Consider the following 13,158-nt stretch of genomic DNA (forward strand, 5'->3'; position numbering starts at 1 on the left):
GTCACAGGCTGCTTGGTGCTGTGTTGTCATTGCTGTCCATAATAACAGGAGCTGTAAGTATTTGCAGATGGATGTGATGGTTCAAATGGCTGGGCATATCTCCTCCTCTGGGCTGTGGCAGCTTTTTTGTGCTCTTAAGCTGAATTTTTGTCCTTTACATACTGTCTGACAGAATAATATAGCCATGCCAAGCTAAGCAACAGATTGTAACTGATGGAAGTACTGGAATAATCCATGGGTCATGGCAGGGATTTTGTTTCAGACAAAGGGCTGTTTCTGCAGTAGTTGCTGTCTTGTATTTACTGAGAATTTTCAATGTATTTTGCTAGTACTAATGAAATTTGCAGATCAGAAAAAAATGTGTATCCATGAAGCTTTGCCAGTTGGCCAGCCATGCCTTATGCTGCACTCCACTGATCTCTGAAAGCCAAAGGGTAGGCAGATGTTTCCTGGCTTATTTAAGATCATTTTGAAATCCAGGAGAAAGCTGTGGGGTTTGTCTGAGTCATATGGATGAAGTAAAGTCCTGAAGGTACTAAAGTCCTAGGAAGCCTCAGTCTTAAATCTGTAAATAGCTTAAACTACATTTTGAGGGGTCTAAATTAAACATCCAGTTCTTCCTAAGCTGCACCTGTGTAAAAGAAGTTTAGACTAACAGAGCTCATACTTTGGACCTTCTCCCATTTATTTTGTCCACAAGATCTATTGCAGCACATGCTATGCACCTGCCTCAAGGTGTCCATGCACCTTTCATCAACCTGTTGCCTATGTTGAGAGGCAGGGAGAAAAAGCTGCCAGAAAGAGGCTGGTCCTACAGTATTCACCAAATTAAGTATTTTATTTAACCACAAACATGATAAATTTCATTATGTAGAGGGGATTTTTCCATAACTTCTGCCGTTTAGGTTTTATTTGCAAACAGAAATGACTCATTATACTCTATTTGCATCTCATTGATTTTGTTTGACACCAGTGAAAATGTCCAGTGACTTTCCCTAGATCTTTGGAGCAGACCATTGCCATGTCTCTGGGGGCCAGCAATTAAAGATGCTGCTTTCTTGAGTGTGGGAACTGGACACAATCCCAGTTCTAGAAACCAAAGTCTTCCCAGTGATGCTCTCTTAACTCTGCTAGTTAGGAAGTGCATGCAGGTTGAAAAATATCCTGCACTTTCTTACTTTTTTTTTTTTTTTTTTTTTTTTTTTTTTTTTTTTTTTTTTTTAATAGATTAGATTTCTTAATGGTTGGGTTTGTTGGTTTGTTTGGCTTTATTTTGTTTTGCTTTTGAAAATACATAGGAGGATAAAATAAGAGTGCTCTCAGAAATGAGACATAAATCCTGGGCAGGCACCTTTCTGCTTAAAGGCTTTAGATACTGTGCTGCCTGCCAGGAGTTTCTTTTCTTTATGGGGCTGTTGCTCCTGACAGCCTTTAGCAACAAGAGCTGAACATTATCCTTTCAGTCTTCAGCAGAAAATTAGTTAATAATTTTTGGAGTATGCTATGGCTTGCAATTGTGTAACAAAGAAACCTCATGGGATGGCTTTGCTTTCCCAGTGCTTGAATCTGTTAATAATCTGCAAATTCATAGTGATACTCTAATCTGGATGGAACCAAATTTAGGCCTACTTTTTTTCTTTCCTTTGTTTTCTACACTAAACACATAATTAGTTTGAAATTAATTTTGGCTGTCTTGTGTAAGCCTTTCTGGGGAAGAATCACACTGGATTTAACCACTGTATTGTGTTCTTTGCCATTACTCAGCTTTTGGTTGAAGATATGTTCCCTGTGTCACTTCAGTCTTCTCTCTCCACTCTTACCAGTTCATCACTTGTTTGGATTTGGCTCCATCATTATTCTTACAATAGTAATTCTCTCTGGCAAGTTCTGCCATTTCTCCATTCTCTCCTCCCTCTTTAATCTTGCCATGCCTTCTTTTTTTTTTTTTTTTTTTTTTCTCCATGACAGGGTTTAAACAGAAAAGAGTATTTTAGAAGGCACAAAATGCCTGAGGTTGGGGTGAATTTTAATGTGATCCCTGCACTTCTTCCAAGGAGGCCTTCCTTGTGTTATGGTAGTCACTGTGATAATGAGCTGTGTGCTTTCCAGTCGTGCTGTCCAACTGAGGCTGTGTCACAAATCCCAGCACCCTCCAGAAGGCTGGTTTTAGTTTCACAGGCCAAAAAAAGAGACAAATCAAAATTTATGTGCCTGGCTTTTCTGCCTGGAGTTTGATATTCCATACTCTGACTGTGAAACTCTTGCAGACCTAATGGAAAAAAAATTTAAAAAAGATTATTTGTATAGTGGGCATGGCAAGTGCAGCATTGAGGTGTGAGAAATGGAACAGGGCTGGAACAGGAGCACACCACAAGAACTTTGTGTGTCTGTAGGTACTTCAGGGGCAGGAATGAGGGGCTCAGCTCCTCTTGTTCACAGGCTCACAAGTCAAGGGATGCTCTACATCCCCAGGGGGTGGAAAGTGCTGTCCAGTTGCCCTGGGAATGTGGAGTAGCTGTCACTGGATGTTGAGCCAGATGGTCCCAGGATCTTCCCTCCACTGCAGGGCTATAGTTTCCATTTACTTTCTTCTCTTTTCTCCTACCCCTCTGTAACCCAGCATATTTTGAGGTGCATATTCTCAAGTTCCTTCATTTCTTTGCTTTCTGGCTTGGGATTCAGAGTCTCCTGTTAGTTATGAGAGCTCCAGGTCTTCCACAGATCTGATCTTGGCCCAAGTTTTTGCAGGCCTGAAGGAACTGAACAAGAGAGGGAGAATCAGCAGCTCCTGCAGTTGGACCAGACTGCTGTTTCTGCTTCCCTGAACATCCAGCTGTGCCAGATGTGCCTTGCTGAGAGCCAGCAGGGTGTGGGCATGAACGGCAACAACTGAAGGTGCCTGACACATTTCTGTGCCAAGAATAAAAATACCTGCTCTGCTCAAGCAGCATGTGGGAGAGGACAGACTGACAGCTCGAGTGTGTCCTTGCTGCTTGTTGGGGCTGACAGTGGTTTGCAGTGTGATCACAGAGACATTCTTCTGTCATGTAAATTCAGGAACCCAATTGCAGCTGAAGCTGCTGTAGGAGCATCCGTGGACAGCAGGGAGAAGGAACTCTGCTGACCTGAGATATTCTAGAACACGTGGTTTCATTGCAAGGGTTGTGGGTAAAAAGGGCTTTGCCTTCAGCCACCAGCCTCTGCTGAAGGGAAGTCCCAAAGAGAGAGGGAGAAAGCTCTTACCCTCTTGTTCTGAGAGAGGTGGGAGCAAGAGAGGTGGCAGGGGTCAGAGAGCAGGGTTAAGAGAGTGAGAGAGTGAGTAAGGTCTTTGTTACAATACATTATATCTCCTTTTGTGATGAATATTCTAATTTACAGTGACTAACCAATACAAGACACAAAATCCTATAGAATCTACATACAACCTATAAGAACTACTACATTACCATACTTGTTATATTTTAAACTCTAAAAGCTACTCTTTAGACTTCTCTATTTTGCTACATTGACCTTTGGATCCCTTAGCCAGCAGAAGAGTATTGTTCAATCAAAAGGGATTCTCCTTCAGCTGGCCAGGCTATTGTCTTCAGGTAACTAAGACTCGGTATCCTACAACTCAAAGTAAGCTTCCATTTCTATTTTGATTACAGGTTTCGTATTTTCAGAATCTTTTGCTAAGCAATCATATTTATAAGGTTTCCCTAATTCATCTTCCCCCAACAGCTGCAAATATGAACCAGTGCATCCCTGCTTCATGCAGGTGGGCCCCAGGAAAGGGGCTGCATTCAATTCCCACCACTCTCTGCAAGGCCCATCTCTGACATCCAGATATTGAAGCATCTCTTCTGTAGGTGAACGAAAGATTCAAGAAAACTGCCCTGAAACATTGTAGTAAATGTCTTTCTATCTTCTCTTTCAGGTCTGGATTTACAATGAGGATCACGAGCTGATTTTAAATAATCTGCTTTGCTTGGACGTTTCGGAGACTCGCTCGTCCGATCCCCCTCGTCTCATGAAATGCCACGGCTCTGGGGGCTCTCAGCAGTGGACATTTGGGGTAAGTGGAGAGGCTGCATATGGCTCATTACTTGTAATCAATGTCTCAGTCAGGGACAGTGGCACTAACAGGACACCAGGCTTGAGTTTAATTGTGACTAAACCTCAGATGTACTAAGGCAGTTGTACTGTACTAGGCCCAGCCCATGGTTCAGGCAGCCTGTACTGAAGCTGCACAGCCTTTGATGGCTGCATTTAAGTCTTAGTAAGACTTTTGCTGAGCTCTGGGGCATGCAGGCCCTTTGCAACATAGAAAGGTTTCTGCAGCTCCACTGAGCCTTTCTTCTGCCAGTCACAGCCACCCACAGCACTGTGGCTCATCTGGGACATGCCAGAGAGAACAAAATCCACCCCAGAGCTTTCTTGTGTTGTGTTTGCAGGCCTGGGAGACAGGAGGAATCCATGTGGTGATTCCTGCTTAGTGCTTGAAGAAGCACAGGGCAAAGCAGTTGCTTCTGCCCTGTAATTGATCTCGTTAGTTTAATTGTTAAGGCCTGGAGTGGCCAATTCCACAAAACTGAGCCAGTTCTGCTCACACATGGAATTTGTCTCCTGGGTATTCACTTAGAGCTGCCCTTCACATGCCCTCAGCCTGGCAGGGAGTCTGTAGCACCAACATGGTTGAACAAAGGGAGGGAGAGGCCTGCTAGCACTGCCAATGGTGCTTCCAGCACAGCCTGTCTCAGGTTCATACCATGCTGCTGGTTGGCAGCTCGAGTTCCCAAGGGGAGTCCTACAAGTCCTCTTGCAGCCCAGGATGGTGTGGAGATAGACAGATACTGTGTGAGCCCAGGGTTGTGTGTGTCTGACACTTGCACCAGCACTGCCGCAGCTGCCAGGAGCAATGGTAATAGTGAGCTGGACAATTCTGCTGAGCAGAGGTTATTGAGGGTTTTACAGCTTTTGTTTGCAGGCAGGGATTTTACAGGAGAGAGGGAATGGCCACTGACAGTGAGTGCATGTGGCTGTTGGTGATGCCTGTGGCAGGGGTGAGGAAATCTGCACTTCATGTGTGAGCATGGAGTGATAAGAAAAGGGGGAACGACTTTAAACTGACAGAGGGCAAGTTCAGGTTAGGTATTAGGAAGAAACTATTTGCTGTGAGGGTGGGGTGATGCTGCAACAAGTTGCTCAGAGAAGCTGTGGATGTCCCATCCCTAGAAATGTTCATGGCCAAGTTGTGTGGGGCTTGGAGCAACCAGGTCTAGTGGAAGGTCTACCTGCCCATGGCAAGAGAGTTTGACCTAAATGATCTTTAAAGTCCCTCCCAACCGAAACCATTCTAGGATTCTATGCCCTGGGTTTGATCATCCCTCCACCTCATTAAAAAAATGGTATAAACAAAATCCCAACTGGGGGCCTGTGAGGACGTGAGAGCCTTTGTTTCAAAGGCTGGATGTGGTTATGGGGTGTGCTGTACTCCACTGCTGCTGTGGGTCTGGAGTGTCAGGGAGGCTGCTGAAAGGCCCATCTGTCAGGAAGGAGCATCCCCTCCCCTTGGGCATCGCTTTCAGCTCCAGTTCGACCATGGAGAACAGAAGTGGTAGTAAATAAATCCCATCTGTCTTTCTGTCTGCTCTAGAAGAACAACCGCCTGTACCAGGTCTCGGTGGGGCAGTGCCTGAAGGTGGTGGATCCCCTGAGCCACAAGGGCTACGTGACCGTGGCCATCTGCGACGGGTCCCTTCCTCAGCAGTGGCACTTTGAGAGCTGAGACGGTGAGGAGGTGGCTGAGGAGAGTTCAGCTGAGCCCTGCCTCCCCTTCAGCCACAATCTGAAGTCATTCTGGAGGGTTTTGTGCAGAGCCCTTGGCTGCTACATCTAGCACAACCATGGAAGGACCTGCTGGAGATGCCCTGCCCTGAGGAGCTGAGTGTGGGGAGGTCCAGGTGGTCACTGGCCACACACTGAGAGCAGCAGCCCCACTGCAGGAAGAAGTGAAATTTATCATTGTTTCCTTGGATGATCCTGAAGTATTGGACTGGTTTTAAGTAAGAGAAATCATTAGAGCAATGTAATTTAAATGGTGAGATTTCAGCTTTGTGGATCTTCTAAATGACAATGACAGAAAGGAGTCCTCCTTGACTATTTCATGTGCAGTATCTCAATAATTTACATTTCTAGTATGGGTTTACTGGCCAAAATTATTTTACTTTTTCTGGAAAACGTTTTTATTCCCTTTCATCTTCTGATAATTGTCATCTGTAATATTTAAATTTAGTTCTTTTAATTTTAGGACATTTCATGTAGTTTAAGTTCTTTGCTGTCATTCGTCACCTCATATTTAAAACAAAGTAACTATTGCAAAGTCTATTTTGATGACTCATGACAGTAGCTGCATTTAAAATAAAGTATCATTTTTTTATTAATTTGTATGGCTTTACTGTTTGTAGTTGTTGGATTAGAAAGCACCAACTTAGACACTGATGCAAAATAATGTTCAGACAATTTGAGTCTTCCCTTGTTTTCACTCCCTTTCTCTGTTCCTCATTATCTTGGAAGGCTTGACAGATGATTTCTGGATTTTTTTTCCCTCCACTTCTCTGTTTTCATTTATTTTACTATTTCTTTGACTTCCTGCCTCAGCTTCTTCAGTGTGTGGAAGCTCCTGCAGAAGAGAAAAGCTGCTCTTACCCTGTGTATTTTTTTCTTAGCACCATTGCTGGCCTTGTTTCCCACTCCACAGCAACCGCCTTCCCTGGGAACGCTCAGTTCAGATCTCGGGAATGCCAGGACAGCCCTGCCCTTCCACTTGGGCATCAGAAACATTCTCCAACTGCACAAATACTCCAGCATCCACTTCTTGACCTTTTGGGCAGTGTGAAGCAAATAGTGATAAAGCTGCAGTAATTACAGACCCACATCTTTCTGCAGAGAGGAAGGAGATTGGCTTGTGCCAGACTGTTTGGTCCTTCAGCTGCCTGCCATGGCCAGGACCTGGAGGAGAAAAGGATGCAAAGGAGCAGGTAAGAGTGGCCTGGTCACAGGGCAACTGCTTTGCCTCCACCACTGGTCCTGGAGGGAGTGAGCCCCTGGCAGGGAGAGCCAGGTACCAGGGTTTAAAAAGCAGAACCAATTGTCTGAAGTTCTTCCAGATAAAGCATTACAATGGGAGTAATTAAGTTAGAAAAGCCTCTAAAACGAACCCCAGCCCTCTTGGTCAGCTGAGCCTGTGCTGTGCCTTGCTCAGGAGCACCTGGAGTCTTGCCCTCAGTTCCCAGGAGACTCCTGCAGTCAGGCAGGCCTTGCAGGGTAGGGCTGGAACATGGTGTTATCTCAGGTGAACCCTTTCACTGGCAGCAATGGCAGCCTGGGTGGTTGCTGTGTTGAAATTCCAGTCTTTGCTGGGGTGAAAGGATGGGCTCCAGCTTCATTTATGCCTGCCTGGTTCACCCTGACTGCAGCAGGTGCTGGCACAGCTGCTCCCAGCTGTGTGCAGGGCTTTTGTGTGACACTGCTTGTGGCAGCCACATTGTGCAGAAGCCTTGCTTGGCCTTTTCTTCTATGGCCTTTATGTTATTTTTAAAGAAACAGTAAAAAAACCCAGAAAACCTAAACAAATCCTCAATCAAGGAGAGCAGTAGCTTGTTTTATTTACTGACTCGGTTGCCACAGAGAATTTTTGACCTTTTGCTCCCAGTAGGGAAGAGTCAGAGGCTGCTGTCAGCGGGAGCGGTGCCGGTTTCCAGGAACAGATGGAGGTGATGGAGTTGTGGATGGTGTCAGTTGTTCCTGCAGGGAGTTCCTGGCCACAGGCAGATCTGGTGCAGCCACACAGCCAGGCTATCACCTGAGTGAGGGTGAGAAATCTCTGCTGGGAAAACCCAGCCCTGGGCCAGGGGCCTGTTCTCAGTGGGGCTGCCTGCTTTAAGCAGGAATTCAGTTTTGCCCTGTATTTGAGTGACTTCTCCCAGCTGCCCTAGGAGGCTTTGGTGAATAGGAAACACAGAAGGAAAAGCCTCAGTGCCAAGGTAGGCACTATCATAGCCCCGAGGTTGCTGCTGTCACACTGAGACTTTATTTGTGAAGAAACTGCCTGGGGCTGATTTTTAAGCCCCTGTGTCAAGTATCTCCTCACTGGCTCCTGGAGTGGGTGGTGGCCGCCAGATGAGCAGATCCTGCAGCAGCCAAAGTGCACCATGTAAATAACACTAGGGAACAGCTCTCGCCTGGCTGCTTCCCACTGCTCTGTGATAGATCTTGGAGCCTTGTTTCAGTCTGGACCTGTGCTGGGAGCTTGCTGGGAATGTCTCTGATCTCCAGCACTGTCACAGCAGCAACCTGGAGGTTTAACCCCACTCAGTCCTTTGCTCACTCTCCCTCCTGGAGTGGAGGGGACTGGGGAAGGGTGTTAAGTGTTCAAACTCATGGGCTGAGATAAGGCACCCACTGTGAATTTAGGAGGCACTGGAGAAGGAGAAAGACAAAATCTTTCTCGATGGTGGAAGCAGAGACATCCTGGAAGAAGCAGAAACCAGACACCTCAAATGATAACAGGAAATGCACTTTATAGATGTAAAATATTTTTATTCGTAAATGCTGATCTTCTAAATCTGTTTCCACAAATTCCAAAACCCATAACACTCTGTATACTTCAAAAAATTCTTTTTTTTGTGTTGTTTTTGTATTTTTTTTGCCAACATTAGATACTATTATACAGAACAGAAAAAACTGTAGGACAAATACTGGTAGGATGTTGGAATATTGTACAAGAGAAGAAAAATATTCAAGAAACAATTTAATACAGCTATTTATCAAGAGAAAAATATATACAATTGATTTATTCTGTAAGATAAAAATACATCATGCCATATACATTACAAGTTCAGAACTGTATTACTGAATATACCAACAGTTTACAGTCCACTTTAATTGTGCACACAAAAAAAAACTTCATTTTTTTTTATATTTAGCCTGTGAAGTGTCAGTACCAGAATTTTAAGTACAAAATAAAAAGCTAACCTGGTTCAAAATGCTGATTAAATTTCTACAAGCAAACACAAAACAGTGTTTATTTTTTTAAAGAAATGTAAACAAAAACAATCCATACAAACACATCTTTAAATTACATTTTCCAAAACCCTATTGCCAGAGTCCTGCAGCTGCAAGCACATTACACCTAATTTTTTTCCTTGTTTTCCTTTTAAGAAGGCTATCGCATCAGACTGAAGCTCCAACTCATTCTATGCTGTTTACATGATTTAATGTAGGCTGAACAGTCACCTAATCCTTGACTACTTTTGCTGAAGAATAAAAACCATGTCCAGCCTCTATTTTGGGTGGTTTTAGCAGTTATTCACAGTTATCACAAATTGTAAGCACAAAAAAACCTGACTTAAGAAATAGGGATGCAACAATATAATACAAATAAAATTAATCTAAATTACCCAAACATCTACAAAAGTCAGAGTTGTAATATACACGCCTTTACCAGGCTTAAGGTTTACTTAAAAAAATTCTCATAAGACCACAGTTGAGACTGCTTTAAACATACAAAACCCCCTCTCTTTAAATTGAGATTTTGGTTATTCCGAACTGGGAATCGCATGTCTGTGAGTACATGAGATCATATTGTAACATCCCTATCAACGTTTGAGAATAAGCACCCGAACTGCTGCAGAGTCTGGTAGCATTTGGTCAATAACTATTTTTATACTGTATTTTTTTTTCTCAAAATATTTACACTTTTATACAAAGTAACAGAGTTTGTTAGTTCTGCAGGTAACAGCAGCAGCTTGGCTTTCTTCTAACTTTCTTTTTAAAAATAGCTTCATTCACTTATTCAATAATAAATACAAAAAGTTCTCTTATTTTACAGAAATCAAAAACTACAATAAACTGACTCATGGAATCAAGTATTTAAATGTATTTTAGTGCAAGTTATTTTTTCCCTTAGCTCTATCCCTAAGGAAGTCGTTTCAGTACATTCCTTGTTCAGTGGTGTCTACTTTTATTTAAAATTTTTTCTTTAATTAGAGGGCCTGCCCCTTTATCAAATAAGGCTGTGGCCAGCACTTTGGACTTCTCCCTTTCGCTGGTGATTTCAGTCTTACATTCATAGTGGCCACCTGCCCTCCTGCAGGTCAGCCAGCGGTTCTTTGCCCAAGTTAAACAGTTTCTCCTTAGTGAGCTCAAAAACAAAAGTGCTGGACCATTCTGTTAACTCAGTTTCACCTCCACGTGTCTGGAAAGTCAGCTTCAGATTTTGCCGGCTTGCTTCTGGTGCTTGTTGGTTGGTGGGTTATTTTTCCTTTTTTTTTTTCTTTTTTTTTTTTTTTTTTTCCTTTTTTTCTCTTTTTAAATACTTGTGTAGAAATCTGTATTTCCAGAAGTGATATTTTTTTTTTTTTTCCCCTTGAAAAAGGCAACAATTTTCGGTCGACAAAATCAAAATGTGAATCACTTCTTCCTAGGGACAAGCAACCCTCAAAGACAGCAAGGAATGCATTCTAGTTCATCCACTTTCGGCAGTTTACAGCTCCACAGTGACATGGAATCTTGTGCTGGTCATCTTCAAAATCAAACTTATAGTCATAGCAAAGCTGGAAGGAGAGAGACAAGAGAAGTTACGGAAGTGCTGGGATTTGCCACAGCTTTCCCTGTAGCTACAGGATAAACAGCAGAGGCTGCACTGTAAGGGACAGGCAGAGTTTTACAGGGAAGGGGAAGGGAAATGTCACCTCCTCCCAGCACAAACAAGTTGTGCCACTGGCCAGGAATCACAGAATGGATGCACGTGGCAAGAGGGGTGTAAAGCCAGAACCTGCCCTACCTCCTCCCCCTTCTGGATTCTTCTGCTGGAGCTGATGATAATTTTGTGTCCTCTCTCAAAAGTGACCACCTCAGCCACGCAGTTGGGCGCACACGAATGGTTGATGTACCTACAAAAGAAGAGTGGGACAGATGAAACCCTTTAGGAAAATCCATTCCTTGAGGCAAAGCTGAACCAAACCTCAGGATGGCCTTAGCTCCATGGGCTCACTGCCTTTCCACATACAATTACATTACTCTGTACTTGTTTCTTTACCTAGAAAATGTCAAAAAAAAAATCAAGTGTCAAAAAAAAATATTTTCCTTTCTTCACAGCTGCCATGAAATGTAACTGAAAGATGAGCAAAGCTGATGGAAGAGACAGTGGGACAGGCTGAAGACTGAATGTACCAGCTCAGAGAATAAACCCCATGAGCTCAGAGCCTCCACCAGCTCCAGGACAACACAGGGGATGCCCCAAGAGGAGCTCAGGGATCCCTCCAGGGCCACCCACCTTGCAGGGCCTCCCGTCAGGGTGGCGTCAATGACGTGGTCGTTGTCAATGCGGAACATGTACACGCCACGGTTCTGAAAGACACAAGTGCCACAAGGACTCTGGTGAGGTGTTACTGCAATGCCAGTGATGAGGCAACACCATGGGCCAGCTCCAAGTGCCCTCCTGCATTCCAGATCAGGCACTGCCCGTTGGCTGCCCAGGGAAAGCACTGCCATGTACTGCCTGTGTCCCCACGGGTTGTAAACACAAACCTCGGGACAATCCAGTTTTCCCTAAGAGCTTCTTACTGCCTTTCATCCCGGATATCTGACTGCTTCCCAGACAGGCACTAACTGGTACAATGCCATCTGGGTACACAAAGGAAGTGGCTTTAAATTTAAGTTCTCATTAAAAACTGAGGTCCTGACACATCTACCAGAGCTGTGTCCCCTGGAACAGAGGGTGTGTCCCCCTACCTGGCCAGGCTGCTGTGAGGTTTATTAAACATTGAAATACTCTGGAAACAACCACTGTAGACTATTCTGGTTTTATTTTTAGCTTTTTTGCATTTATGGCACTGCAGAAAACAAATCAGGGGACGTGAATTCATCAGGCAGAACAGCATTTGTTTTGTTCTAGCAATGTCTGAATGGGGAAGGGGAAAGAGAGAATGAACAAACACCACACCCTTACCTGAGACTCGTAGAGCTTCTCCTTCCTGTTGGCTACCTCATTGCGGATGATCGTCCCGATATATTCAATGACCATTGTGTGCTTTTCAATGTCTCGAGCAGCATATAAGCCCAGGCCCTACAGAAAACGCACTGAGAGTTAATAACTTTACACTCTTGTTCCTCACCGTGCCCAAAACCAGCAGTGGAAAGGGAAGAGAGAAGCAGCCCTGATAAATAATGGATGCAGTAACAGCCCAATGCAGAATCCAGCCTCACACAGATCCCAGAAAACTCGGCTGCTGTCTCGGTGAGAAAGCTGCTCTTACCCCTCTGACACTGACTGTGTAAAGGTTGTAAGTTCACTGAGAAATAAAAATGAGTCCTGTTAGACCAGAGACACCTGAGAGGAACCCAGGCGTGGTGAAGTCCAGCCTGAAATAAACAACAACTGTGCCCACACATGGCCAGGTTAGTGACAAAGCTTTTCCAAAACACTCTGGGGCAAACCAGCAGCATCACATACAGCAATAGATTTTATACTCTTATGAAGGCAAACAAGTACTGAGCTCTTCCTGCTGGCCTTGTACCACTTCATCAGCTTGGCCTGATTATCTCATACTTCCACTGTGCATTTCTATTTTTATCAAGTTTTACTACAGTTTTGAGGAATAGGCTAAAAAAACCAAACAACAAACCATCCCAGAACTTTAAAAAATTCCTTTTTTCTAGATGACCATAACAAATGGATTTTTAAGATATTTACAATAATTAGAAAGAAATCTTACTTAGGATAAATCTGTGCAATTGATGTGCCACGTAAAAACTGCCAATTTTGGAAAGCGACTGGAAAGAATTTTGCAGTAGGTTTAATTTCAAATTCTCATCTGGATTTGGATAAATACTTATATACAAGTATGACATCTACAAAATTTAGCTGTGAAACAGGTAGTAATAAAAGCATATGTAATTTTTTAATACCCATTTCCTGAAGTTGGAACTGACCTGGATGCGAGAGCGAGCCAGGTAGACGTTGGATTTCCACTCGGTTTTCATCTTGCGGTACTGAGAGGACTTGGAATGGACGAACTGTTTGCTGTAAGGCGCGTTCAGCTCCCCCGTGACTGTGCTCTGAAAGGACTTCGATGTGCTGGTGCTATTCAAGGTGTGAGGCCTGTAGGAATT

The 13,158-nt window shown here is 43.9% G+C and overlaps 2 protein-coding genes across 20 annotated transcripts in view; one reads left to right on the forward strand and one right to left on the reverse strand.

The window, feature by feature from the left end:
* Nucleotides 1–6,429, forward strand: part of GALNT11 (polypeptide N-acetylgalactosaminyltransferase 11) — a 47,054-nt gene extending 40,625 nt beyond the window's left edge. For all 9 annotated transcript variants that reach the window (XM_083864048.1, XM_083864047.1, XM_083864044.1 and 6 more), the window contains 2 exons: nt 3,920–4,057; nt 5,639–6,429. In XM_083864048.1, coding sequence (XP_083720174.1) covers nt 3,920–4,057; nt 5,639–5,770 — 270 coding nt within the window. In that variant the 3' untranslated portion in view covers nt 5,771–6,429. The remainder of the gene's footprint in view (nt 1–3,919; nt 4,058–5,638) is intronic.
* Nucleotides 6,430–10,282: 3,853 nt separating this feature from the next.
* The window catches only part of KMT2C (lysine methyltransferase 2C), a 188,839-nt gene continuing 185,963 nt past the window's right edge, over nt 10,283–13,158 (reverse strand). For all 11 annotated transcript variants that reach the window (XM_083863956.1, XM_083863959.1, XM_083863965.1 and 8 more), the window contains 5 exons: nt 12,979–13,147; nt 11,996–12,112; nt 11,321–11,394; nt 10,829–10,937; nt 10,283–10,598 (listed from right to left, as the gene is read on the reverse strand). In XM_083863956.1, the coding sequence (XP_083720082.1) occupies nt 10,506–10,598; nt 10,829–10,937; nt 11,321–11,394; nt 11,996–12,112; nt 12,979–13,147 (562 nt within the window). In that variant the 3' untranslated portion in view covers nt 10,283–10,505. The remainder of the gene's footprint in view (nt 10,599–10,828; nt 10,938–11,320; nt 11,395–11,995; nt 12,113–12,978; nt 13,148–13,158) is intronic.

The sequence above is a fragment of the Zosterops lateralis genome (assembly GCF_965231275.1).
Source record: "Zosterops lateralis genome assembly, chromosome: 1".
NCBI lineage: Eukaryota > Metazoa > Chordata > Aves > Passeriformes > Zosteropidae > Zosterops > Zosterops lateralis.